General features: G+C 35.0%; 1 protein-coding gene across 1 annotated transcript; it reads left to right on the plus strand.

The window, feature by feature from the left end:
* Window positions 1-218: 218 nt before the first annotated feature.
* Window positions 219-25863, plus strand: LOC128550773 (meiosis expressed gene 1 protein homolog). The gene is made up of 3 exons (XM_053530525.1): window positions 219-358; window positions 7111-7244; window positions 25646-25863. Exons 2-3 carry the CDS (start codon window positions 7113-7115, stop codon window positions 25772-25774), a joined length of 261 nt encoding a protein of 86 aa, XP_053386500.1. The 5' UTR covers window positions 219-358; window positions 7111-7112; the 3' UTR covers window positions 25775-25863.
* Window positions 25864-26584: the final 721 nt, after the last annotated feature.

The following is a 26584-nucleotide window of genomic DNA, read 5'->3' on the forward strand; positions in this document are numbered from 1 at the left end:
ATATCAAAGTGAAGTCAATTAAGATTTAGATCTATAGTGAATAAAAAAATATAGTTTAAAACAAAAAAATGAACATCATTACACATTTGAATGTAAAGATCCTGTACACATAACAACTGGTACACATCTGAAATAATCGTAAGTTCTCTATTATCGATGTTGAATTCACAAGTTCAAATTCAACGCGTATGATTTGAGTGTTATTTGGCCTAAAACACAATATCGATCTCACAACGTGTAGTTTTTATGCATCGCGCCGCCATCGGTTGTCAAGCAACAAAGTAAACAAGTGAAGAGAGAAGTTGCGAAAAATCAAGCCAAACAATAAATATATCTTTATTTATACAATAAGAAAGAGGTAAATCTACTTTAAGACATTTTGCTGTATTGGTATTTAACTATACAGGTTTGTTTTTCAGTTATGCTGCTTTCCCGATGGAATTTTACTGGTAATCGAATCGGGTCAACAGAAAAAACGCGTTGAATTTCAAAATTTTACACATTCCATTCAATGATTAATATTATGTTTACAAAAAGTTTATGTCTTTCACATTGTTTCACTGTTAGACATTCAGTGATTCAGAGAAGTCCAACTAATTTGACACGATCCTATGAAATATCAGTTATTTTTCTTATGCCGTAAGTATGGGCAACATCTCCACTTGCGTCAGACACTCGAAATACCAAAAAAGTCGAGGAAATTTCCGATGAATGAAATTTTCATCCACATTTAATGTTTACCGCATATTCACAGCAACTGTTTCTCTGACAGCGCCGCCCAGTGATAGTCGGAAATCGACGGTTGGGTGAAAGATGTAGATGTAGATGATTATGCGCAAGCGACAGCATTATGCGCAAGCGATAAAACCAATTACTTTACATGACTGTTTACTGTGATTTATCCTCCATCAATTTGGTCCTTGGAAGTTTTGATGGTTAGATTGCCCACCACAAATATAAAACAATCTGATCGTCAAATCATTTTGCTTAAGGTCAGATTAATTCGTTTTATTTTTTGACTGGTCGATCATAATGACAAGACATTACGTGAAATATCAGAATGTAATATCGGTCTAATTTTGACTACCCCGTAGGAACCTTGGTATTTTCTCGAATACTCATGATCATCATACTGCTTTATGTCAATGCTTTGGTCCGATTACCAAGTATGAACCTTTCCTGCACACTATTAAACATATGTTAATTAAACCTAACCCTAACATTTAGTCAGTATATATTGTACCTGCCGAAGACTGAATGGTTGTTACTTTTTTGTTTGAGGAAGTTGACAGAAAGATTCCATTGTATTTTCTCCACCAGGTTTATCGTCAACTTACCTCAGTTTCAAATCCAACCTGTTTTCAAACCTAAACTTATTCTCTGTTTATTTTACTTGTAGGCCACGAATGTTACCTTCAGTAAAAGTTGCAGGTACTTGGTATATAATGTACTTGCTACAGCTGTCAAAATTAAAAGGATTTAAGTGGCTGTTCTCCCGTACGAATAGTGAAATAGCCCGCAGGTGGCTATTCGTACAGCAGTTTTGTATTATATTGTACTGAAGTCATTCAACCAATTTTTTTACTTTTTATATCTCTTAAATCCCGGAAATATTAAAATTTATTTATAAATAGCTCTCTACTCAAGTAGTAAAATGAACTCAACAATTTATGAGCACAATCCATGTTAAAATAACTAAATTCTTCAGTCTCGAGAAAAACAAAACCGATTACAGCGTACAAAGTGCTAATTACTATCAGTAATTTATCAAATTTGCAATAGTGTTTTTTTTCTCAGGATTTAATAATTAAAAGTAATTCTGTTTCCAGCAGTGTTTCCTGTCATTTACAATGTATCTAAAACAACGAAAAACGCTGTTAAAATTTCATATTCAACAAGCCCTCCAACCTGAGTGAGAGCTATTTATAAAGAAAATATTTACAAAAAAAGGCAGCTTTTTTTCACGAGCATAATCCATGTCTTAAATACTAAAGAAAACAGTAAGTTTATATTATTTTATACAAATTGCAATTATTATTTATCGAATTTGCAATCGTATTTTCCCGGGATTAAAGAGTTTTAAATACTTCTGAAATACTTGCGACGAAAAGTAAAGAAATCGGTTGAAAAATATATCAGTTGAATGACTTCAGTACAATGTAATACAAAACTGTCGTACGAATAGCCACCTGTCGGCTATTTCACTATTCATACGGGAGAGCCGTACGAATAGCCACTTCCAAATTAAAAATGCATGAAAATAAATTATTTCAAGGGAATGTGCAAAAATGGTGTTTTTCACTTATTACTTTTTGCATGTTTCACATAGTATATCTGTTGCATTTAATTTCTGTTTTATGTAAAGCAATATCTTTTATGGAGGAATTAGTCACTGTCTGCTCTTCAGAGTCATATGTAAGTTATGTGAGATAATCAAAAATATATTTTTAGCTTGTCTATTTGAGGAATAGTCTAGCTATTCTACTCACCCTGGCGTCGGTGTCGGCGTCACACCTTGGTTAAGTTTTTGCATACAAGTACATGCAGCTATCATTTAAAGGCATATAGCTTTGAAATTTATTTTTTCTTTTTCTAGGTCAATTACCAACCTCACTGGGTCAAGTTCCATAACTCTTACATGACGTATTTTGAGCAAATTATGCCCCCTTTTGGACTTAGAAAATTCTGTTTAAAGTTTAACATGCAAGTTACTATCTCCAAAACTAATGCAGATATTGAATTGAAACTTCACATTGTGTCTTCGGGGTTATAAAACTAGTTGATAGCAGCAAGTCCCATAACTCTGACCTTCATTTTGGCCAAATTATGCCCCCTTTTGGACTTAGAAAATTCTGGTTAAAGTTTTGCGTGCACGAAGTACATACAGCTATTACTAAAAGGCATATAGATTTGAAACTTACTTTTTCTTTTTCTAGGTCAATAACCAACCTCACTGGGTCAAGTCCCATAACACTTGACATGTATTTTGGGTAAATTATGCCCCCTTTTGGACTTAGAAAATTCTGGTTAAGGTTTTACATGCAAGTTACTGTCTCCAAAACTAATGCAGATATTGAATTGAAACTTTACATGTGTCTTCGGGGTTATAAAACTAGTTGATAGCAGCAAGTCCCATAACTCCGACCTTCATCTTGGCCAAATTATTCCCCCTTTTGGACTTAGAAAATTCTGGTTAAAGTTTTGCGTGCACGAAGTACATACAGCTATTACTAAAAGGCATATAGATTTGAAACTTATTTTTTCTTTTTCTAGGTCAATAACCAACCTCACTGGGTCAAGTCCCATAACACTTGACATGTATTTTGGGTAAATTATGCCCCTTTTTGGACTTAGAAAATTCTGTTTAAGGTTTTACATGTAAGTTACTATCCCTAAAACTAATGCAGATATTAAATTGAAACTTCACATGTGTCTTCGGGGTTATAAAACTAGTTGATAGCAGCAAGGCCCATAAATTTGATATGCATTTTTGTCAAATTATGTCCCCATTTGAACTTAAAACTCTTTTGATATTTAGCATTTTGGGTAATATTTTCCTGTTTCTGGGACAAAATTTCGAATAGTCGAGCTTGGCTGTCTTACAGACAGCTCTTGTTATAATCAAATTTATTAAAACAAGGTCTTAATGGCTTCTATGATTTCTGTAAAATTTGACAAAAATATGTGAGCTGGGTGACAGGAAAAAAGTTAATAATTCCTATTTAATTGTCGAGCCCGCTTGCGGATGCGAAGACATAGTTGTCCAAATGGCTGTTCGGTGTATGTGCGTCCGTGCTTGCATCCGTCCGGATTTGTTTGTCCAGACCATAACTTTGACTTGCATGGAGCAATCTTGTTTATATTTTGCATGAATGTTAACCTCAGTGAGAAGGAGTGTCTTGCGCAAACCCCAGGTTCCTATCTCAAAGGTCAAGGTCACAGTTGGAGGTCAAATATCATGTCAGATCTTGTCCGGCCCATAACTTTGACATGCGTTGAGGAATCTTGTTTATATTTGGCATGCATGTTTAACTCAATGAGATGGACTCTATCTCAAAGGTCAAGGTCACAGTAAGGGGTCAAAGGGCGGGCTCGACATGTTGCCCATGGGCATCTAGTTAATCTTACCATTCTTAAGGAACGTCACGTCTGAGATAGTTTAGCATTATTGCAATACACAATCGGTATTAAAATTGTATTTCCAATACTTGTACTCATTAGGTAAATCCTCAATATCTATGTGAAAATAATGAAGGGATGTGTTTTGTATAATTGCAACACTGTGAGTTGCTCTAATTAGTGACAAATTACTGAAACCATAGGAATTCGTATGTGACTTGGATAGACAAAACGACAGTGAGGTAACAATATATTCTTTTATTGTTTTAATTTATGAGTTGTAAGCTACAATATAGAATACCCATTTTTATGAAAATCAAACTGGAAGTTAGAAATAACAGAAAAAATTTAATTAGGTCATGAGTCATCATATACCAGTCAAAATTTGTCATTAGTTTTCACAAGCTGTCAAAATTATTTTTATCTCTCTATTCTGCAAATGCATTGTTTTTGTAAGTATCTTGGTCAGATATTGTAGTATGTAACTTACTTTACATTCCACATTAATATTTGTGCTTGAAATTGCTTTGTTGAGCTCACCGGCGTCACATATGCATTTCTATTGTTTTAGTTTATTGTCTGTTATAAAGGTACCAGATCTCAATATTAAGATATAAGAATTGTTTCTTTCTGGTAAACAAAGGAAACTATTTGTTTGAATCATAACATAACGGTTTTTGGAAAGAACTGAATATTCTTTGGTTTTCTGTTATTCACTGAAAGTTCAAAATGTGATATCACCTTGATTAAAAACTTGTAAACTGGTATGTCATTTTGCTAAATTGTTTCAATTGAGAAAATATGTTTCTAAGTGTTTGGATACTTGGCCTAATATAAGAACCACAAAAATACATTTAGTTTTCGGACTCTATTCTTAATTTTCCTGTCATTCTATATTTTATTTTGCTTTGAAAAAACAACAACAAACAGTACATTTTTAATTAACTATAAAAAGTGATCAGTGAATATCAAGAACTACATTAACATAAAAAGTTCTGTAACTTTAAAGGCTCTTAGTCTAACATCATTCTAACAATTATTGTAGTAGGTGGTTTGAAAATAAGTTATTGAATCTTAGGCGACATGTTGGAAGTACATGACTGTGTTTGAAATTTACTATTAATTCCTAAACATATGTTTAATATTTTATTAATAAATTAACTGTTTAAATGTGCAAGTCATCACTTGACTTGATAATATTTTTATTATGTCCAGTAAAAGTCATTAATTATAAAAATTTTCCTAATTAATTAAATTCCTTAGGGGTTTGAAAACTGGTAACTTGATGGTACTTTAATGGTGTCTGAAGTGTATGGCGGACTTATAAATATGGTGGGCATGGAGGCTAATTCTGGAGAGCTGGTTTAAGCTCTGAAAAGTAAACCTTAAAGGGGAGAAGTGTAGTGATAATAGGTTTGGGACACCTGCATTTTACTGGTATGCACTTTAAATAAATACTGCCTTAAAATTAGGCAAAAGTTTTGACAAGAAAAAAAGAGATACTTTTAAAATATCAGTCTATAAATGAATAGATTAAACCTGACCGCAAAATGATTTAGTCAAAGTTATCCAATCAGCATGTGTTTTCTTTCTCCGGTTTGTGACTAAGAACAAATCTGGCAGATAATCTTATAAGATTATCTTGGTATGCAGGGTCTACACTTGGAATACCCAGATGCTGTTATGGATTGACCCATGCAAGAAAAAACTTCCTGTGTCAGAATTTAGTTGTGTTCTAGTTTCCTATAAAAAATTTCTGTATATTTAAGTTAATGTGATACAATATCATTTTTTATTTTGTCGCAGTTTGTCATGCTTTTAATCATTTGCTGTTGTGAAAGAAGTATTAAATGAGTCTGTATAATATTTTATGCATTAATGACAGTAGATCAAAACCATTTCCAAAACTTTTACATTACACAGACCTTTTGTACATTTTCTTTTCTTATTAATAAGGTTAATTAAGTTTTAAACCAATGTTGGTGTCCTACTTCAAAAAACTGGATTACATTGGATCTTATATGACTGCCTGTGTAAGACTGGACAGTGTGGGATGGACAATGGAGCGCTAGCGAAGTTTTTTATCCACACTGTCCTGAAGGTTGGGAAAGCACTTACTCTGGAGGACAATAATTATTAGACAATTTTTCTTGCCTACTATTAATATCATTGCAACATTTTTCGGAGATATTGAAATTAAATATCCCTCATACACTATGATGTCATAATATGACATCAATATGCGCACATGTGTAGCTTATCTTTTCGCTAGATAAGCTGATCTTCTACCCTGATAACCTTATCTTTCCCTGCTAAGTATATACCTGGCAAGAAATAGTGGTCTGACCTGAGACTCTCAGTCAATCCTTTGACCACTCTACTTACATGTTTATAGACTGTATATCACACCCTTAGGCCAGTATTCTTATTTAAATTAGAGAAAATAATATTGTGAACCTGAATTGTTGGTTTAATAAACTACACCTCTATGTATTTGCAAGACCTGGGTTTCACACCAGCTGCAAGATTTATGACACATTCTTCATATTATTGTATTCTATTACAGTGATAAATTTTATTAGACTAATTAAATGAAGTGTCAACAACTGTTATGAGGTCACATTAGAGTTCATCAAATGTGCCTGGCTACCTAATATATCTGGTAAAATTTCATCCAGTCTGCTAAAGAAAGAGGGGATTATAATTAACAAAGATGGAATTTAAATTACAGTTTGGTAATGCCTAGGAGTATACAGTGTTACATATTAAAAAAAATCCTTATGAAAATTATGGCTGGACACCTCTTCGCTTCGAGACATTTTATACATATCAGACTTACTCAAAGCAGTGGAGGACTACAATCGATCTTAATTTTGACTTTGTTAAATTTTACATAAGATGCATATAGTAACTTTCTTCTTAATTGCCAGATTTGTGTACACATGTACATGCATTTATATTAATCATGTTTTTTTTATTCTCTTCTTTCAGACATGGCTTGTCCTAAGCCCACCAGTATGACAAGAGCAAAGGAATGGAGCCCTGAGGCAGAGGAAGCCTGGAGATTCCAGGTTGCAGGGTACCGAGATGAATTAGATTACAAAAATTTGAAAAAGCCTGAAGGGGTAATATTTTTAAAAATCCTCCCATATATTGTTCTTCAATAAATAAAAGAGAATAACTCTAATGAAGTTACTTTAACTGATGCTGTATTTTTAATGCCAAGTGCTGGATGAAAAAGTTTTGTTAGAAATCATCAGTGTAGGCCGCCTTGTAGGCACTGCAGACCCATGTCAGTCAAAAGTGAAAATTTTTGTTTGATTTTTCCATGAATTTGCGTTCATTCTCAAGGTACACCTATTTCACAATGATTCTGCTTTGTTTTAGTGCAAAATATTGAGAAAATATATAGAAATGACAATTCATTACAGGTCACCCCCATCCCCAAAAATATGCAAAATTTAGCCCTGTGCAAGCAATATTTCAATTAATTTTACCTTATTCGTGGAATTTACATTTAACATCCATTTAATTGTTACGATGTTTGTCATTTTCATTCAGAAACATGCTAATTTCAATATTATTTAGACATCTGAAGTGCTAAAATGCGAGAAAAGACATTTACTAGGTCCTAAAACGAACCAAAATAGTGCCACCTGGTCGAAAATTCAATCTAAATTCCAAAAACACAAGAAATTTAAGCGTTTTCAGCCATTTGTTACCGTTTTACATCATAAAGAATAGATTAATGGCATTTCCATTCATTTTCGAGGGGTTTCAGAAAATAACATGTATTGTCCCTTATAGGCTGAACACCACTAAATCCAGCTGTTCTTTATTTCATATAGAATCCACTCACTTCATAACGGTGTTTCGACATTTTCTAGCATATCAGATTTTCAGACACTTATATTCCCATAAAGAACTAGATCGCTACTTTAGAAAAACAAAAAGAAAAGGGGGTGTTAACTTTTATATAAGAAAACTACAGTTCGTTAAATACAACCCGCTGAATTTACTACTTTTCGCTTCTTTCAATTTCTCTTTTCGTGACATTAAATTCTTACGCCGCCATTTTTATCTAGCATGCGATAGGAACATGCCGATTTCATTAGAATGCAAAGTGATACATACTGAAACGCGGTAGGGTAAAAGTAAGCACGTTGCTGCCGAGAAAATGCACTAGGAAAGGAAAAAAGATTAGTACTATTTATATTTGGACTACTTGTGACTAGACCTGCGGAGGCTTACATTCTATTTGGTAGTGATCAGCCTAAACAATGGGCAGCTCTACACAAACTGGAATTTAGAGAGGGGATCTGCTGATATGGAGCCTGTATATCGGAAAATAATCCCAGAAACTGCCAAAAGACAAAATCAAAAAAGCAGGCACCATATTGTGATTAAACAATACACAAAGCTTTTAAAGCGGGAGTATTTGAACCACCCAAGCACGTGTCCAGGTGGGGGGCCAGGGGGCCCGGCCCCCCCCCCCCCCCCCCCCCCCAGCTGGCTGGCTAGTTACGAATTTTATTACTATGGGCCCCTCAATTTACAAATTTATACACCAGCGCAATTGGCTTGATTTGACAGCAATACACAGGCTAAAGAGCCATTGTGTCCGGTAGTGGAAATTAGCCCCAGGCATGTTACAGGTAAAAGTTTATTTGTACATGCTTCATTGATGCTTGCTTATTAAAGGCGGTATTTGAACAAGTGACCAATGAGGTTGCCCGATACATGAGGTTGCAATTGTATTGATTTAGAGATTGCATTGTAATTTTACAACAATTATGAATTTGAAACTATTGTCTCAAGTTTACTCTTTTGGGTCCAAAAAACTTACTTAAAAACTTTCATGTATTTAAAAGTAGTTTCTTAGTAAATCTTACAAAACGCATCTAAAACTTGTTATTTATGAGGGGTTTTATACATAAAAATATGTGCTGTGATGTTAAAGTTTGTACAGTTAAGAGTTCATTCGCATTTGAAATCTATGATGTAAATAGTAATTGTCGTAATACTTTGTTTTGTTGGAAATCTAAAAACATTTGGCCATTTTGCAAATAAATCAATCATCTTAAAACTTCAACATGTTTTTTTTTATTATATTAAATTTGCTTAGAACACAAGAAATGCAGAAAAAGTTCAAAAAATATTTTTGTGTTATTATCTATTTTATTATTAATATTTATTTGTGAATTAAGTAAATAATTTTTCTACAAATCATGTCATTCTGTATATCAGTTTTGAGCAGTTTTTGATAACTTTCATTTTAGTGAAATTACACATATTATTTTTTTTTAATTAGAAAAAAGATTTTCTTGATTAAAATGTAGTATAATTATTGCTGACAATCATATAGTTTGTTTTATTATGATAAATAAAGTTGGTTTACAAACCACTAGCTTCTTTATTACTGGTTTTGTTTGTTTGTTTTGGGTTTAACGCCGTTTTTCAACAGTATTTCAGTCATGTAACGGCGGGCAGTTAACCTAACCAGTGTTCCTGCATTCTGTACCAGTACAAACCTGTTCTCCGCAAGTAACTGCCAACTTCCCCACATGAATCAGAGGTGGAGGACTAATGATTTCAGACACAATGTTGTTTATCAAATACTCACGGGGAACATAAGCCCCGCCCGAGGATCGAACTCGTGACCCCGCGATCCATAGACCGACGCTATTACTGGTAGCTGGTTAATTATACATTGGATTGGTAGATATCAGAGCCAAAACACTGAGACCTGGGTATCATACAGAAAAATGAAGTCCATACACTGTGACTGTACAATCATACATACATTGAAAAGGCTTGATGAAATGATTAAAAAATAAGACTTTTCCTTAAATATATAATACATTCATGCATCTTTAAAGGTGTTTCAGGTAGCAGGAAAATGCCTCTTTTCATGTGTCATATTAAAAAATTTCCGACATCGGGAGGGGACACCCCCCCCCCCCGCCCCCCAGCAAAAAAAACCTGGACACGGGCCTGCAAGGCTTGAAGCCGAAATGTTCAAGCTATGTATTTAAATGTCGTGCAGAACAATCTAAAGAGATCGAAATTCAACCCCGTAGGCCTACTGTATATAGAAACATAGAGCAAAGACCAAATTTGAGAAATCAGATATTCTCTCTTAGATGACAGATTCTGTTTCAGAGACAGGTATGGGTGAGTTTAGTCAGAAAATTTCAACAGCTGAAGAACGTTCGTCTGCGTGAGACTGCTGCTGAACATAGCTTAAGGCGAGACGGAATCCGACAGTGATGTACAAAGTGTAATTAACCTTGTAGTGAAGCTGGGAGAATGTTAAGTAGAAATATCTAGAATAATGATGACGCCAGCAGTCCAGGTGATAATAAAATCCACTTTGATAAAAATGATCCGAGAAATTACAGAGTTAAATTGCCTGTTCCATCATAAGTGACATCTCCACTTTACAAATAGACTAGCTTAACCCTTACCCTGCTAAATTTCTATAATGAACTTGTCCATCTTTGGACGGTACCATTTACTGTCAAAAGTACTGACTAGCGAACAGTACAGAGATTGCACGAATGTGCAGACTGATCATGATCTAAATTGGTCGCAAAGGCCGAATAAATCGTGTCCAGCATGGTAATTAAGGGTTATTTAAAGCTGATCAATGATCCATATGACCTAGTTGTTATCTTCCAATACTATCTGTTTATTTTTACTATGGCTAGTACTAAACAGAGTTTAACTTTCAACAAGATAAATTATTGTCCGCGGTATAGCTGTCAAAAATTTGAAAATAATAAGTAATATTTTGTACTGTATTTATTCGTCATGTTTATCTTAATTAAATACTAACAAGATTCATCTGTTTTACATGGAAAATGTAGAAAACACAAATTGGAATAAATCAAAAGGTTATTACTTTCTAATATGCTGTCTTAAAAATGTACAAAAAAAAAATGCATGAATATTATGTTTCAAATGTACAAGGTTAGTCTAGTGGCGGGGAGTCCGGAAGTGCCCGTATTCATCAAAGTATGGGCATCTTTACTAAAGTATTTTATAAAATCCTCTTCATTCAACTTTACAAAATATATAAATTAAATTTGCACAAAGAACTACATCCAAAGTTAAATGTCATGCAAGTATGTACAGTTGATTGTAAAGAGAGAAAAACAGCCAGATTTTTAGTACGGGTACACAACTTTACTCGATTTTTAACCTCTTTTTATATATTTAAGAACTTTTGGAGGTGGACACACTATACAGTCTACACCATAATTGATGAAGTAATACATTAAAACCTGTATTAAGCGTCCAGCAAAGAGAACAACACAATAATGAGTTGCAGTTATACAAGTACTAGTATCGGAAGTCTGAAAAGTCATAAGAAAAAACATACAGAAGAAAAATGCTACAAATGCGATGTTTGCAGTTATACAGGTACTAGTATCGGAAGTCTGAAAAGTCATAAGAAAAAACATACAGAAGAAAAATGCTACAAATGCGATGTTTGCAGTTATACAAGTACTAGTATCGGAAGTCTGAAAAGTCATAAGAAAAAACACACTGGAGAAAAATGCTACAAATGTAGTTATGCGAGTAAATACAGTGACCATTTGAAGACGCACATTAGAATACATACCGGAGAGAAATGCTTTAAATGTGATATTTGCAATTTTGAAAGTAGTTACAAAGGTGTTTTGAAGTGTCACATGAGAATGCATACAGGAGAAAGAGAAAAACGCTTCAAATGTGATGTTTGTAGTTATGGCAGTAACTACAGTAGCCATCTTAAGACGCACATGAGAACACATACTGGAGAGAAATGCTTTAAATGCTTTAAATGTAATGTTTGTAGTTACGAAAGCAGTCGTGCCCATGATCTAAGAAAACATATTGAAATACATACAGGAGATAATTTGAGCCGTGCCATGAGAAAACCAACATTGTGGGTATGCGACCAGCCTGGATCCAGACCAGCCTGCGCATCCGCACAGTCTGGTCAGGCTCCATGCTGTTCGCTTTTAAAGCCTATTGGAATTGGAGAAACTGTTAGCGAACAGCATGGATCCTGGCCAGACTGCATGCGCGGATGTGCAGGCTGGTCTGGATCCATGCTGGTCGCAAACCCACTATGTTGGTTTTCTCATGGCACGGCTCATTTCTATAATGGTAGCCATAACGTTGACAAATGCTACATATGTCCTGTTTGTAACTTTGCTAGTAATCGAAGAAATGGTTTGAAAGTGCATATTAGAATACATACTGGAGAGAAACGCTTTAAGTGTAAAATTTGCAGTTACGCAGGTACTGATTATACAGCTCTGAAAGTCACATGAAAAGACATACAGGGGAAAAATGCTTTAAATGTGATTTCTGTAGCTATGCAAGTAAGTACAGAAGTAGTCTGAACAGGCATACTATTATACATAAAAGAGAGACTGGCTACAAATGTGATATTTGCAATCATATAAGCACTCGCCTCGTAGTCTGTCATCTGAAAAATCATATAAGAAAACATATTGAAATCTGATGTTTTAGTTAAAGTGATACTTTGAAGTTACATATGAGTTGCTGTATGCAGATATTTCAGTTTTCAGCTGAATTCAAATCATTTGTCTATCTTATTTTATTTTATTGGTTAAAAGCGTCTTTACATGCTTTAAGTAACACTTTTCCAGCTTTTTTTTATTCACATAGGACGAATTTCCGCGTATTTCATGCTAGAACCGATGCGCGAATTTAAGACCGCGCTAATATTATTTTTTAATTTTATTTTTTCATTTAAAAATCGAAAATGCGCGAAACAGTCATTTTTTCACGTTTGCGCGAAATTTTATGCCAGCGAATTTAAATGATTTCACAGATTATCATCCGTCTTTTCTTCATTTATCTGAGTCTAAATTTTGTGCTTTAATTTTGTGTAATTGTATAGATTACCCAATAAGCTTATGGAGATGTCAGAATAACTCACTTCTACTTACTTACTAACAAAACAGCTATCTTAATTACTGTATCTTAATATTCTAATATTTCATTGATCTTATCTGATGTCTGATCTTTTGTTTAATACTTACTAAATAGTTTATTCACAATGATATTTATGTTCATTTATTTCTTACGTCTTTAAGATGTCTTAATTTTTAGAGGTAAATATTTTTGTGTGTTTGTAAAACGCCATTGAATGCGTTTTTACGTAAAAGTAGACGTTTAATCAAATAAAAGAGTTTCATGTTTTAATTTAAGCCCGTCGAAGTTTTGGTCCAGTTTACTAAAAGGAAACAAGATGGAACCAGAGAAACGTCTGCTTCTGGTGTACTTAGCCTAATTAATTTATTCTAACACGATCCGATTCATTTTCCTATTAAACAAAGAAGGCTGAAAACAGTGAATTATTATTCAACAATTCACTGTTCTGACGTCACAATTATTACGTCATAGTGTCAAACGGCATGACGGCGCACTGGAAAAGAAACCAATTGAAAACGGGCAATTATTTGATAAATGCCGTCAAGGATGTACATTCAAATCCTTGGTAACGTGTTAGAATCGAAATAATATATTTCATTTAGTGACTTGCTCTTGAATAAAATCATTGTTTGTCGTTCAGATGCGTATTATAATCACGAGGGCACAGCCCGAGTGATATAATTCCTTCGCATCTGAACTCCAAACAATGATTTATTCAGCGACAAATCACTAAATGAGATATATTATTTCTTAAGTAGAATCTATATACTTTTATCATTTTAAAAGTAAGAGATAATTCAAAAGATCTATAGATCTATGTATAAACATGTTCATATTCATATTTTAGCTACTTGGGACTTTCAGCAGGAAAGCACTCGCTTCCTGTCAGATATTTTATGAACGGGAAGGATGAGAGACTTCAGGATGGTCTCATATTGTAACTGAATACATACGTGAAATAGTGATATATAGTTTGTAATGTTTTCTGGGGAATTTATTTCACAACGGCGTGGGAAGCGAACCTATTGCTCGCAGTCTCGAATCTCTGGATTCCAGCCTTGTATAGATGCACATGGTAGATCTATTTATCATTTGAAAGGGACACATATTTCACCACATTTTTACTTCGGATTGATTCAGTATGAAAAAAAAATAGGTTTTTATCTGTTTACCTGCTTACTACTGGTAACAATGCTATGAAGGGACGTCCTTTCCAATTCAAGATTATAAGGATCTTACATGCCTGCCAGTGTAATACAGGGTTTTCCCTACCCGAGGGACAGTGTGGAATGAAAAACCGAGCGTTAGCGATGCTGTCCCGAGGGTAGGGAAAACAGCTGTCTTACACAGGCAAACATGTTAGATCATTTTTCTTGCCTATCATGTTCAAAATAGATCGTGGAGATAAATAGATTTGGGTATTTCCTGACATTATTTATAAAGTTTATGACGTCACAATGGTACCAGTACTGTGTGACATCACCTTAGTGCACGCTATTTTAGACAAGGGTTTTCCCTAGGGAAAGACAGGAATATCTATCCCCGGCGCGTGCTTGGATAAATGTATACTTTCCCCGCTGGGTCATGTAGGTAGGCAAGAAAATTTAAGCCTCCAGCTCACATGTCCTGCTTACTGCTGGCAATAATGCTATGAACAGACGTCCTTTCCAGTTCAAGATAATTTAAGCCTCCAGGTCACATGACCTGCTTGCTACTGGCAATAATACTATGAAAAGACGTCATTTCCAGTTCAAGATAATTTAAGTCTCCAGGTCACATGACCTGCTTGCTACTGGCAATAATGCTATGAAGAGGCGTCCTTCCCAGTTCAAGATATGTTTAACCTCAAAGTCACATGACCTACTTGCTACTGGCAATAATGCTATGAAAAGACGTCGTTTCCAGTTCAAGATAATTTAAGTCTCCAGGTCACATGACCAGCTTGCTACTGGCAATAATGCTATGAAGAGGTGTCCTTCCCAGTTTAAGATATTTTTAACCTCCAGGTCACATGACCTGCTTGCTACTGGCAATAATGCTATGAAAAGACGTCGTTTCCAGTTCAAGATAATTTAAGCCTCCAGGTCACATGACCTGCTTACTACTGGCAATAATACTATGAAGAGACGTCCTTTCTAGTTCAAGATTATTTAAGTCTCCAGCTCACATGACTTGCTTGCTACTGGCAATAATGCTATGAAGAGACGTCGTTTCCAGTTCAAAATAATTTAAGCTTACAGGTCACATGACCTGCTTGCTACTAGCAATAATGCTATGAAAAGACGTCGTTTCCAGTTCAAGATAATTTAAGCCTCCAGGTCACATGACCTGCTTACTACTGGCAATAATACTATGAAGAGACGTCCTTTCTAGTTCAAGAAAATCTAGTCTGCAGGTCACATGCCCTGCTTACCACTGGCAATAATGCTATGAAGCATTAATATCTGCCAATTGATTTTGTAATCTCTTGATGAATGGAAGAGTTATGGCACATACATGAGACAGACCTTCTAAACCTTTGACTTCCAAATGTGACCTTGACGTCTGGCTAGGGATCTGGTTCCTGTGCTAGACATGTCCTCTGATAACAGGGAACATTTGTGCCAACTTATTTCAAAATCTCTTGATGAATGGCAGAGTTGTGGACCAGACACAAAACAGACCATGCTAACCTTTGACCTCCAAGTGTGACCTTGACCTTGGAATTAGTGGATTGTGTCTTGCATGTGATATATGATCTCATTATGGATTATTAATAATAATTTTGTGCAAAGTTATTTTAATATCCCTTGATGAATGGCATAGTTATAGACTGGGCACTGAACAGAAACTTTGACCTCCACGCGTGACCTTGACCTTGGAGTTAGGCGTCAGGGTCTTAAATGTGACACATCTTTCCCTTATGGAAATATATTTGCACCAGGTAATTTGAAAATCCCTTCTTGGATGGCAAAGTTATGGACCGGATACAAAATGTGACAGACAGACAGACTGATTCAGCCCATTTCTATGTCTTCCTGTTTTCCTTAGGAAACTACAGTGGGGGGGGGGGGGGGGGGCAATTCTCTCTTAAAAAGAACAAATAAATACAAACAATTGTTTATATTAAAACAGACATTTATTTGGGCAAAAATAAATTCCCAGGCACATTTCCTCTGGCAAAATTTTGGAAATTCCAAGGAATAAAGTACATTGCAGTATATTCATCAATAATAAATCAAACAAAAATGTGCAAAATCAGTGTGGCAGTGCATTCAGCACTAAGAATATACTTATATGAGCCACGCCATGAGAAAACCAACATAATGGCTTTGCGACCAGCATGGATCCAGACCAGCCTGCGCATCCGCGCAGTCTGGTCAGGATCCATGCTGTTCGCTAATGGTTTCTTTAATGGCAGTGAACAGCATGAATCCTGACCAGACTGCGTGGATGTGCAGGCTGGTCTGGATTCATGCTGGTCGGAAAACCACTGTGTTGGTTTTCTCATGGCACGGCTCATATCTATATCACAGATTCACATGTGTAGTTATTTCACTCATAGGAACATTTTCTCAGCTATACAAAGCATGATGTATGAAAAAAAATCATTCACTTTGTAAACAAAAATATACAAACATTTAAAAATTCATATCCATTTGTTTACTTTCTTTAAATTAATTGTTTTTAATGAAACAGTAACTTAATGATCATAGACAAGTAATAACAATAGGCAATTTCTGTGTTTAATTACTTATTCCACATTATGTGCAGTTGCTACTGCTAGGAAATCACAAGATATTTTAAGCCACATTCACAGTCAAATAATGCCATATATGTAATGAACAGAAACTGCCAAGTTACTGACATTGTGGATTCACTAACTTTAAGAGTTATTAAGAGTTATGATGCATCCAAACAATAATTGCTTCTAACATTGTACAAAAAAATATAGTTACTGTATATTTCAATATTAATTCTGTATTAAATTTTACATGTTTAAAGGGATTAATCCACACGTTTTAGGCAAAAAGTAATTTCTCTCAAAAATCTGTAAAAAGTGAGTACTCTGAAAGTGACTAGTGGTACAAACTTATTGACACAAGATTTTTGCACGATATTCTTAAAAATAACCAAAAATATTGTGCAGAAGGTAGTAAATAGTTGCAACGCTTTTGAAATAATGCCAAAAATTTACATTCTTCTTGAATTTTTACCAATACCTATCTTTTCTTAAATGCACCCAGACAAGTTTCTGAACAATATGCCAATGTAATTTAAGCAGTCTATAGTTTTGTTTCAGCAGTTTAAACTGATTAATTATGATATATGACACACCCAGTCTATTCTAAATATAACAGTGAACACAAAAACATATATGGTTATATATAGTGTATGCAGAAGTGAAGACAGGTACTAAAATTCATGATAAACCAGTCAGGTATTCTTTATGAGAAATGATAACCATTCAAACTATGTACTGTTCTTTCCATAACAGATATGATTCTTATTTCTAGTTACTGTATAATTGGTTTATTTCATGACATGCAAATAGAATAAATTTGCAAGATAAAAAACCAAGGACATTTAAAAATTCTCACTGATACAGTATATATAAGTGCTCATAACATCTTAAAGTTCACAAAGTTCATGTATTTGTGAAAAAACACAATTTGAGCCGTGCCATGGGAAAACCAACATAGTGGCTTTGCGACCAGCATGGATCCAGACCAGCCTGCGCATCTGCGCAGTCTGGTCAGGATCCATGCTGTTCGCTTTCAAAGCCTATTGGAATTGGAGAAACTGTTTGTGAACAGCATGGATCCTGACCAGACTGCGCGGATGCGCAGGCTGGTCTGGATCCATGCTGGTTGCAAACCCACTATGTTGGTTTTCTCATGGCGCGGCTCAATTTATTTTACTTAATGACAACTTGAAAAAGAGGAATATTCATTTACAGACTAAAATGGCCAAACTGATAAAAAACTAAAGGGGTCTCCTCCAGATAAACCTTTCTAATATGTCTTTATTTTGTTGGCAACTGTATACATTAACATTAATAACAAACATGGGGGTGTTTCAGTGAATTCTTGGCAGTATTTTTGTGTAATACCATGCCCATAATTAACCTGTAACGTATGACGAATACACTGAAACTTTGATGTAAAGTATAAAACTTTTACTCTTCTCAGTATCATACGTTTGCATAAAACATGAAATGAGCCGCACCATAAGAAAACCAACACAGTGCAATTGCAACCAGCATGGATCCAGACCAGCCTGCGCATCCACGCAGTCTGGTCAGGATCCATGCTGTTCGCTAACGGTTTCTTCTTTGAAAGCAAACTGCATGGATCCTGACCAGACTGCGCAGATGTGCAGGCTGGTCTGGATCCATGCTGGTCGCAAATGCACTGTTGGTTTTTTTCATGGCGCAGCTCAAATTATATTATACTGATTTGTATTTTCTTATATCTTTTGATACCCCTTTAAAAGACTTGTCTATATATTGCTTTTTCTCCCTTCTATCATAGTAATTAGATAATACTAATTGTAAGTTATATTATCAAGTCATGCATTCACATATCATCAATTTTCTTCCTCCCTATTTTGATTTTTCTATTCAAAATGAACAAAACAGAATCGAGCTATTACCTTTATCTAATACTTAAGACACACATTAACTAAATGGCAATTGTTGATCATGACTGAAAAAGTGTCTTTAATGAGATTCAGTAGGCATAAAGTTTGCATTTTGGTATATCTTTGTCCATAAGTTCTCTCCCTTTGTTATAGTAGTACCAGCAGCCATCTTTTCTTTGCAACTTCTTCACATATCCATTGTGTGGCCATCTCTCTGCCTGCAGATTTAAAAAGAAACATTTATATGAATGAAAATGTAATCATTAAAGCCTCATCATGCTTTTGTTTAAAATATGCTGCACAAAATGCGATACAAATGACTATGAAAATATACATTCTAGCATAAAACTGATGTTCTTGTCACTTTTTGGGGGTATTTAAACAGGAGAGAAAACGTGTGTTAACAGGGAGATTCTCGCGCTCGCGTGCTGTTAAAACACTTTTTATATATGCGCTTTCCGTGGCAAAGCGTAAACGCATTACGGCCCCAAAACGGATAATTTAAAAGGAAAGGACGTCAACGTGAAAAAACAACACAGACGTTCCCGCACGTTTCATGGGAATTTAATGACGTTCAGGGATAATTGATTCGTTTATTAGTTTCTTATGCATTTTATGCTAGAATAGCGTTAACGCATGTTCATTTTGTGTTGTAACGTACATCTTCAGAATCCCTCGGGAAACGTTGGTACCTGAGCCTGGTACCAATCCATCGGGATTCTGCAGACGTTATAACACGAAAAAACGTGTTATCCCTACAGTGCAAGGTATCTGTGAACTTACAAAGCTGTTTATAGCACAGTAGATTTAGTAAATTTTGTGTTACTTTTATTCCATGACTTCATAGACTACAGAATTAATCTGATAATTTGGAACTTGTGCTGCATACTTGTTTATAAATAACAAGTATGCAGCACAATTCCCAAATTATCAGATTAATTCTGTAGTCTATGAAGTCATGAATAAAAGTAATACAAAATTTACTAAATCTACTGTGCTATAAACAGCTTTGTAAGTTCACAGATACCTGCACTGTAGGATAACACGTTTTTTCGTGTTATAAGTCTGCAGAATCCCGATGGATTGGTACCAGCTCAGGTACCAACGTTTCCCGAGGGATTCTGAAGATGTACGTTACAACACAAAATGAACATGCGTTAACGCTATTCTAGCATAAAATGCATAAGAAACTAATAAACGAATCAATTATCCCTGAACGTCATTAAATTCCCATGAAACGTGCGGGAACGTCTGTGTTGTTTTTTCACGTTGACGTCCTTTCCTTTTAAATTATCCGTTTTGGGGCCGTAATGCGTTTACGCTTTGCCACGGAAAGCGCATATCCTTTCGACTACCGCTATCGTACACCGACGCACTACCTGAGACGCCAAATGCAGACTATATTTTTGGGGTTCTCCATTACCTCTACTGTTTTGCAGGCGGGCTACCACAGACGACTAATACGTACCAGAAAAATGAGGGTGCTCATTTCCATAGCGCATAATGCAGTATTTGGGTAAAAATTGTATTTTTTCGCAATTGAAAATAGAATGAATTAACAAAAATATACTACATTTTTATGCTGCGGTAATTTTTATGTAAAACGGTTGCTACACTATGGTCGTTATGTCCATTGTGTGGTTATTGGTATAACTACACTGTGGCACAACTTATAGTTTCTTGTTTCCTGCAATAGTCTACTATGGTATTTATATGCAGATAAAACAAACAGTTAATGTTATTTATTGAAAGTCACATATTTAAACGGCCACTGAATCACTGTGGCAGTACATGCTATTTTGTGTGAATATGTATTAATACACTGCGGCACTCTCTTTGGTTTCGCTTGCCCTGCATTAAACTACTGTGGTAATCGGGGGAATAAATAATGCCTACAGGATAAGTTTTGATTACTAGTATAATCCTTTCGCAGGGTAACTTTCTCAGCACTGTGGAAGTGCACTTAATTTCATTTAATATGTATAACTACACTATGGCACTGCCTTAAAATTCAAGTTTCTCACAAAAGTCTACTATAGTTCTTAGTAACAGGACGAGTAAAACTACACTGCGGTACTACATTGAAATTCGTTCTTCCTGCAAACGTCTATTGTGGTAATTATTTGCAGAGTGGTTTGGTTGCTGTACCACTTCCTCCCTATGTCAGCCCCTCCCCCTCCCCAATCCCGTCTAACAAGACATATGCATCCCCACTCCTATACATAGATCCTCACTCCCTGTAATTACTATAAGTACTCTTTTTTCTAGGCACCTTAGTGCTTTGGAATTCCCTTCCAGTACAACTTGTGCAAGCCCCAACCCTGAACCAGTTTAGGCAGGGTGTAACCAAACTTGCACACAATGCTTATTAATAACATGATAGACCTGTTTCTTTAAACTGTTTTTAACTGTAAATCCTTCTTGTTTTTAACACTATCAACTGTATTCATGCTTGCAATACACATCGTGTATTACTTTTATTCTCCTGTCCATTCTACTTTTGAAATTCTTGTACAGGCGCGCAGCTGCACGTAATACTCGTAAAGAGGAGTGATGCAGTATAAAACGATAAATAGATAAACATTTAGTTAATAGTATGTATTCAAGAGAGGCTTTAAAATATTCGTTTTAGCAGATGCAGTTTCTGCATATCTTTGGAAGTTTAAAGTTTATATTAGATGGAAAAAAAGAAGTAGAACTAACGAGGAAGTTTGTTGAACATCTGGTTGAACCGTATAGTGTTTCTAGACACATCCCTTTGGCACAGGCGTTCCTTGCCAGCTCAACCCATCTTTGTGGGTCTTTTAATAAGGGCGAAAATTCTTGCCATATGATTTGAAACCACAGAAATTAGTCCGACAGAAGGATGTTTCGGCAGGAATAATGTAATACATTATAATTCCTGGTTTCGGTTAGTACAATGAACAAAAGACAGCATATGACACGTCAAATCAAAGATGGAAACATGATAGCTAGAGTATGGAAGGTTACCGTTCAGGAATTAGGAAACCCAAACAAACGCAGGTAGTTGATACCATTGACCGAGAGTTTGCAGACTCACATGAAATTATCTCAATGTCAGGGCGAACAAATGCTTGTCAGTTTTGCAGTATGAAGAAACTAAAGACCGCCGGTGGTCTCCGAACACCAACGTCATCATTTGGTTGTAAGCAGTGTAAAGACAATTTACACAGGTATAACAATACTCTTCTTATTAAAAAGTTATATTGATCTAATGAGTAGTTTTAAAGATTTCATGGTATTATTGAGTCATTGCTATGTTACGTGAACGTACTTTCTTTTACTCCATGTATATAAATTGGGTCTGAGTCAACAAGTCGCTCAAATCCAAAAATGTACTCAAATTATCGCTCTGGGTCAAATTTCTCGAAATATTTAAGCATGTCAGAAGAGGAAAAGTCTGTTATTGCATTATATATTCGACTGCTCTTAACAGGTTAAACTTCTTAGTACAGAATAAAATGTTTCGAGAAATCCAGCCCTTAAGTAAAAAAAGCCAGTTCCAGAGAAGTTGTGCAATAATTGTAGTTGAAAATCAAAATGTCTTGCTTACATAAAAATATTTGTCATCAATTTTCAGGGTTAATCCTCGTGATCTTTTAAATAATACTTTCAGGGAATGCTTTCTTTCGTATCATGCGTCCAGAACTGGGATTGGCTAACTAAAGGACAAGTCCATACAGACCTCCAATCCGAAAACGTCCGTAAAACTTATGGCAACAAGAGCAAAATTGGAAACTCCAGAAAATCGATTTTAGTATATATAACCATTGCAAATCTCTAAATGTTATAATTTGATACGTTTTATTATTGCTCATTATTACTACATTTTAATAAGACATCCCTTCCTTTAATTTAGCTACATAACGGTTGCAAAAAATCACCCAGGAAGGTACATAGAAACACTCCGTAAAATGCCAATAAAATTATCTTGGAAATCGACGAAGAAGAAATGACTGTCTGACTAGCGGAAATTAAGCACAAACTGGAGAAAGAAACAGACAGTTTCTAAGATTAGTGACAACATTACATGGTGTACACATTTTTACTATGTGTCGTGTGTATATGTACGTTATGTTTTTAGTACGAATGAGAAAGTTTGATTGATTCATCTTTTGATAATTAATTTTCACATGCAATATACTTTTCTAATATGAGCTGTCTCAAGGGAAAAGGTGTTTAGAGTTAAAGTTTTGAAATTCAAGAAAAACATGTTTCATAAAGTTTGGCTTCTTGTGAATTTTGATACATTGTAATATGGTATAGAAATAATAATCATACAACCGGGCATATTCAATATAGACACATAACTAACTTATTAAACAGTTCTACCGATGACATGTTTATCAAAGTGAATTTTGGACATTTTATCTTTCTATGCGTCATTAACAATGCTAATTACCCTACCCCCTACCCCCTTGCCTTTAGACGGCTATTCAAAAAACACATGTATATATAGATTAACGGTTATTGTCGTAAGTTGTTGACAAAATTGTCTCAGTTTAAACGGACTACAGTACAAATTCAACAAAAAACAGGAATTATTTCATGACTTTTAGTGAACTTTTTGTGTAACATTGCATATGTTCTATGTTACCTTTTGCGATGATTTGTAAGTAATGAATGATCCTCATCTGTTATAGCTTTTACAACTTGGCTTCGTTTAAACATATTTTTTTTATTTTCTGTCAAATCTTTTTGTTTGCTTTTAATGTTTTACTTTTAGTCTCCTACCCGTTTCTCCGGATCGGACTATAAGTAGACTGTCTATCATGAAATTTAGTCCAAATATGATTCTTCTTTCTCATACCCGTTCATAGGAGATTGCCTTTACTGTAGTGTTTTCATTCAGTTGTTAATTTTATTGTTTTATCTTATTTTTTTCTGTTATAAAAATGTTTTTGTTGCATTTTACTTTTAGTCACCTACCAGTTATGTCAGCGGATCGGACCATGTAAACGCGTCAACTATACGTTATTAAGGTTCATTTAAATTTGTTCATATTCATAATCTGTTTTTGTGGTGTATACGATGCAAGTGCCAAAACAAAACTCAAAAATGTGGAATGACACTTCGTGGTAAAACTTATAATAGTAGCTAAAAGTGTCTTTTTCTTAGTTTGTTATGCCTTACTGACTTTCAAACAGATTTTAAAATAACTGAACTTATTAATAGCATTATATCTAAATTAGAGCGTATCCCAGTTGCGAGCTGTATTCCGTTGATACTTTTCTTTAAAGTCACAATTAAGATATCAATTGTTTAATCATATAATGAAGAATTATAAGATCTCATTTCACCGAAGGCACATTTCATGTACGGTTTTGGAAACAGATCATTTTAGAGTCTGTTTTTGTTTGAATTTATGGCCATTTTCAACATTATTCCAGTTATATCAGGCAGCCAGTTCAACTAACCATCGTTCCTGGGAAACACCAGTACTAGACGCCAAAGTCCGTAAGCAACTGCCTACTTTCTCACATAAAAAGTCCTAGTCGGTAGCACAGCTCGAACCTGCGACCCTCCGTCAGTGAGAGGATTCAGAGATTACAAGTGCACGAATGTATCTCCTACATTACGGACCCGGACTATAAATTAATATAATGAGTATACAAAGGCACATGTGAAATACTGAATACTGTACCATTTATAAAGCATTCCAGAGTATCCATGCATTATAATGCATAATGCATGGAGCTCAAAGTCAAAATTACCATTGTCTACTTTGGGATAATTTAAATGCATTCTTACCTAAAGTTTGAGTTTTAAATTTGAAAAGTACAATTCTTCCATAGTGGATAAATTTACACACGTCTAGTATGCAAATGGAAGAAGCGATGTGTGCATATGTATTACCGTTGCGGCGTAAAAACGATGAAGCGTTCTGTAGAGAATTACCACAGTGTATATATGTATGTTCCATGTGCAATAACAGTTTAAAATATTACTGCCGTAGTGTATAAATGTACACTATTTCTGATTACCACAGTGAAATTTTGTATTTCATGGAAAAAAGTTCAGAACTGCCGTAGTGCCACAGTGAAAGTAACTGGTGAAAAGTCTACAAAACGCATCAGTGGCAGACCCGTGGTTTTCAGACTTCTAGAATGCCGGAGCCGCATAATGCAGACGTAGTAAAATAGCTTTAAATACCGTTGCGTAGAAATGAGTAATTAATTAAGTTTTAAAAACTGAGTTCGGTAATTACCGCGACGAGCAATCATCAAAACTAATGGGTATTTTTGGAGAGTAATGATCCCTTAATTGTCTGAAAAGGATTTTCTTACCAACAAATTACGATAACAATGATTTTAGAACATTATTGCGTACTAGACGTTTGGTTTTGTTTTTAAATTTTGTGGAGACCTGTAATTTGTTGCGTAATATTATTTAGTATGTCATATGAATGATTTAACTTATTAGTTTAACTGATTTTATACCGTTTTGTTAATAACATAAATGAAAGTTTACACTTCAGATTAAATTCTGCAATAAATAAAAAACATTCAAATTCCCCCCACATACAAAGAAAAATTTTAAAAATCCGGTAGTCCTACGCTGTACGATGTCGGTAATCTGGACCCTCGTTTTGATGGTACGTTTTAGGTGTCTGCGGTAGTCAGTCGGTGTATGATAGCGGTAATAGCGACCCCCGTTTTTATGGTACGTATTAGTCTGCTATGGTAGCCGAAAGGATATATAAAAAGTGTTTTAACAGCACGCGAGCGCGAGAATCTCCCTGTTAACACACGTTTTCTCTCCTGTTTAAATACCCCCAAAAAGTGACAAGAACATCAGTTTTATGCTAGAATGTATATTTTCATAGTCATTTGTATCGCATTTTGTGCAGCATATTTTAAACAAAAGCATGATGAGGCTTTAATGATTACATTTTCATTCATATAAATGTTTCTTTTTAAATCTGCAGGCAGAGAGATGGCCACACAATGGATATGTGAAGAAGTTGCAAAGAAAAGATGGCTGCTGGTACTACTATAACAAAGGGAGAGAACTTATGGACAAAGATATACCAAAATGCAAACTTTATGCCTACTGAATCTCATTAAAGACACTTTTTCAGTCATGATCAACAATTGCCATTTAGTTAATGTGTGTCTTAAGTATTAGATAAAGGTAATAGCTCGATTCTGTTTTGTTCATTTTGAATAGAAAAATCAAAATAGGGAGGAAGAAAATTGATGATATGTGAATGCATGACTTGATAATATAACTTACAATTAGTATTATCTAATTACTATGATAGAAGGGAGAAAAAGCAATATATAGACAAGTCTTTTAAAGGGGTATCAAAAGATATAAGAAAATACAAATCAGTATAATATAATTTGAGCTGCGCCATGAAAAAAACCAACAGTGCATTTGCGACCAGCATGGATCCAGACCAGCCTGCACATCTGCGCAGTCTGGTCAGGATCCATGCAGTTTGCTTTCAAAGAAGAAACCGTTAGCGAACAGCATGGATCCTGACCAGACTGCGTGGATGCGCAGGCTGGTCTGGATCCATGCTGGTTGCAATTGCACTGTGTTGGTTTTCTTATGGTGCGGCTCATTTCATGTTTATGCAAACGTATGATACTGAGAAGAGTAAAAGTTTTATACTTTACATCAAAGTTTCAGTGTATTCGTCATACGTTACAGGTTAATTATGGGCATGGTATTACACAAAAATACTGCCAAGAATTCACTGAAACACCCCCATGTTTGTTATTAATGTTAATGTATACAGTTGCCAACAAAAAAAGACATATTAGAAAGGTTTATCTGGAGGAGACCCCTTTAGTTTTTTATCAGTTTGGCCATTTTAGTCTGTAAATGAATATTCCTCTTTTTCAAGTTGTCATTAAGT

This window comes from Mercenaria mercenaria, chromosome 18 (assembly GCF_021730395.1).
Source record: "Mercenaria mercenaria strain notata chromosome 18, MADL_Memer_1, whole genome shotgun sequence".
Classification (NCBI taxonomy): Eukaryota; Metazoa; Mollusca; class Bivalvia; order Venerida; family Veneridae; genus Mercenaria; species Mercenaria mercenaria.

Coding starts and splice junctions, on each gene's coding strand:
- LOC128550773 (XM_053530525.1), top strand. CDS start 7,113: ATGGCTTGTCCTAAGCCCACCAGTATGACAAGAGCAAAGGAATGGAGC. Junction 7,245..25,645: donor ATTTGAAAAAGCCTGAAGGG/GTAATATTTTTA, acceptor TTAAATCTGCAG/GCAGAGAGATGGCCACACAA.